Below are 2,025 nucleotides of genomic sequence, written 5' to 3' on the forward strand. Positions count from 1 at the left end.
CCCCCCCCAAGCACCAAGAAGACAGAGCATCACTTGCCCCAGAGCCCCTATCTATACAAGTTAGCTGTTCTAATATCATCCCAATACCAGAGATGAACAATGCCCTTGTCTTAGGGGAAACACAGTGCATGCTTGTGCAAAGGAAAGGAGAGGAACTTTCTAAGGGGAGAAAGTGCTAGGGTAGAGAGAGGAAGGAGAGATTGGATTTATACCCCGCCCTTCACTCGGAGTCTCAGAGCGGCTTACAATCCCCTTCCCCTCTCCACAACGGACACCCTGTGAGGTAGGTAGGGCTGAGAGAGCTCTTTCGAGGACTACTCGTGAGAGAACAGCTCTGAGAGAACTTGTGACTGACCCAAGGTCACCCAGCTGGCTGCATGTGGAGGAGTGGGGAATCAAACCCGGTTCTCTCGGATGAGAGTCCGGGCTCCTAACCGCTACACCAAACTGGGTATGGAAGTCTCCACGTTCACTGCACTCCCTGAGCCCTGCTTTCATTGTGATGCGAGTGGAGGCAAAAGCGCTCACTCCCCTCAGGGACTCTGCAGGGGCACGGAGCCTCATTCCAAACCGGGATGCTGCCTGTGCAAGGCAGGTACCGCTGCGCAAGTTCAAAGCTTCAGCTACTCAGTCTGTGCAGGGTGCAAAGTCCCCCAGGAGACAGCTTCAGCCTCCCGTCAGCACCGCATTTAAATCCAGCCTCAGAGACAGAAGCGGAGACAGCTGCCACACGCCCTGTGGCCACTGAGTCATAAGAGGTTGTTTGTATTGGCACAAAGGCGGGGAAACATCACCTTTTAGATTCCAGAACCCGGATCGAGCGATTGGTGCGTGTCAAGTGCCGTCAAGTTGCTTACAATTTATGGTGACACTGTATATTAATAACTTCAGGCTCAAAAAGGTTATAGAATCCCAGAACCACAGAGTTGGAAGTGGCCCTAGAGGACATCTAGCCCAACCCCCTGCTCAATGCAGGACCAGCCTAGAGCATCCCTGACAAGGGTTTGTCCAGACACTGCTTGAAGACTGCCAGTGAGGGCGAGCTCACCACCTCCCTCAGCAGCTGATTCCACTGTTGCTCAACTGGGCTAGGACTTGGCCCTCCCCTCTCCGCAGCCCAGGGGTCATTTCGTGCAGGAGCGCACAGGAGCAGAGCTCCGGCAGTAAAGAGCCCAGGGGGCAGGCACTGCAACAAGCCCCACCCCCTGCTCCCAGAAGCCCTCAGTCAGAGCAAGAAGCAGCCAGGTAAGTTGCAGAGCTCCCCCCAGCCCCCCGGTTCAAAACAGTCCAGTGGCACCTTTAAGACCAAGTTTTATTCAGGTACAAGCTCTCCCTCCTCTGCGAGGACAGATCTGCATGTCCCCCCCATAGCTAGCAATCCGAAACAGTCCAGTGGAGCCTGAGCGGTGGGTGTTGCCTTCTGACATACTTCCGGTGACATCAGGGGGTGTGGCACATGCAAATGTTATGCTAATGAGTTATGCTAATGAGCTCCTGCACCTCTTTTTCTATTAAATGACCCCTGCCGCAGCCCTTCCTCCATCACTCGTCACTGACCCGCCAGACTCAGTGTCTTCAGCCTGAAGTCCATCCCGTACAAGATGATGAAACACATGGTGGAGTCCAACTTCCGGGCATCTTCTGGGTATCGTTCAAAATCCCGGGAATTCTTCCCCGGCCGGATCTCTTTGATTTCCCGAATATCCACTGCAAGACAAAGTAGAAAGGAGAGAACACATTAATGTTTGTTAAGAGGCCTGGCAGGGTTATAGTTTTGGGTCAAAGCCTTCCCTTCCCAGAATCAACCCCACCTTTGAGCATCGCGGACTGCAGAAGTGAGCGGCGACTCGCGAAAGCGCCTCCCCTGCCACATGTTTTTGTTAATCTTTAAGGTGCTCCTGCACTCTCGCTCTTTACTGCTGCGGCCACCAACGACTGACTTCCCACCACTATGCTGGCCATAATTAGAAAAGGAACAGGGAATAAAACTTCCGCTATTATACTGCCCCTATACCAGGGGTGGCC

General features: G+C 53.5%; 1 protein-coding gene across 1 annotated transcript in view; it reads right to left on the reverse strand.

Annotated features, from left to right (window-relative positions):
- LOC107107624 (1-phosphatidylinositol 4,5-bisphosphate phosphodiesterase gamma-1-like) overlaps positions 1 to 1,821 on the reverse strand; it is a gene marked incomplete at its 3' end in the record, with an annotated part of 24,882 nt that extends 23,061 nt beyond the window's left edge. The window contains exons 1-2 of the mRNA XM_015407930.1: positions 1,812 to 1,821; positions 1,558 to 1,707 (exon numbers count right to left, since the gene is read on the reverse strand). Coding sequence (XP_015263416.1) covers positions 1,558 to 1,707; positions 1,812 to 1,821 — 160 coding nt within the window. The remainder of the gene's footprint in view (positions 1 to 1,557; positions 1,708 to 1,811) is intronic.
- Between the last annotated feature and the right edge of the window lie 204 nt (positions 1,822 to 2,025).

Source organism: Gekko japonicus, unplaced genomic scaffold (assembly GCF_001447785.1).
Source record: "Gekko japonicus isolate JY-2015 unplaced genomic scaffold, Gekko_japonicus_V1.1 scaffold5144, whole genome shotgun sequence".
NCBI classification, from domain to species: domain Eukaryota; kingdom Metazoa; phylum Chordata; class Lepidosauria; order Squamata; family Gekkonidae; genus Gekko; species Gekko japonicus.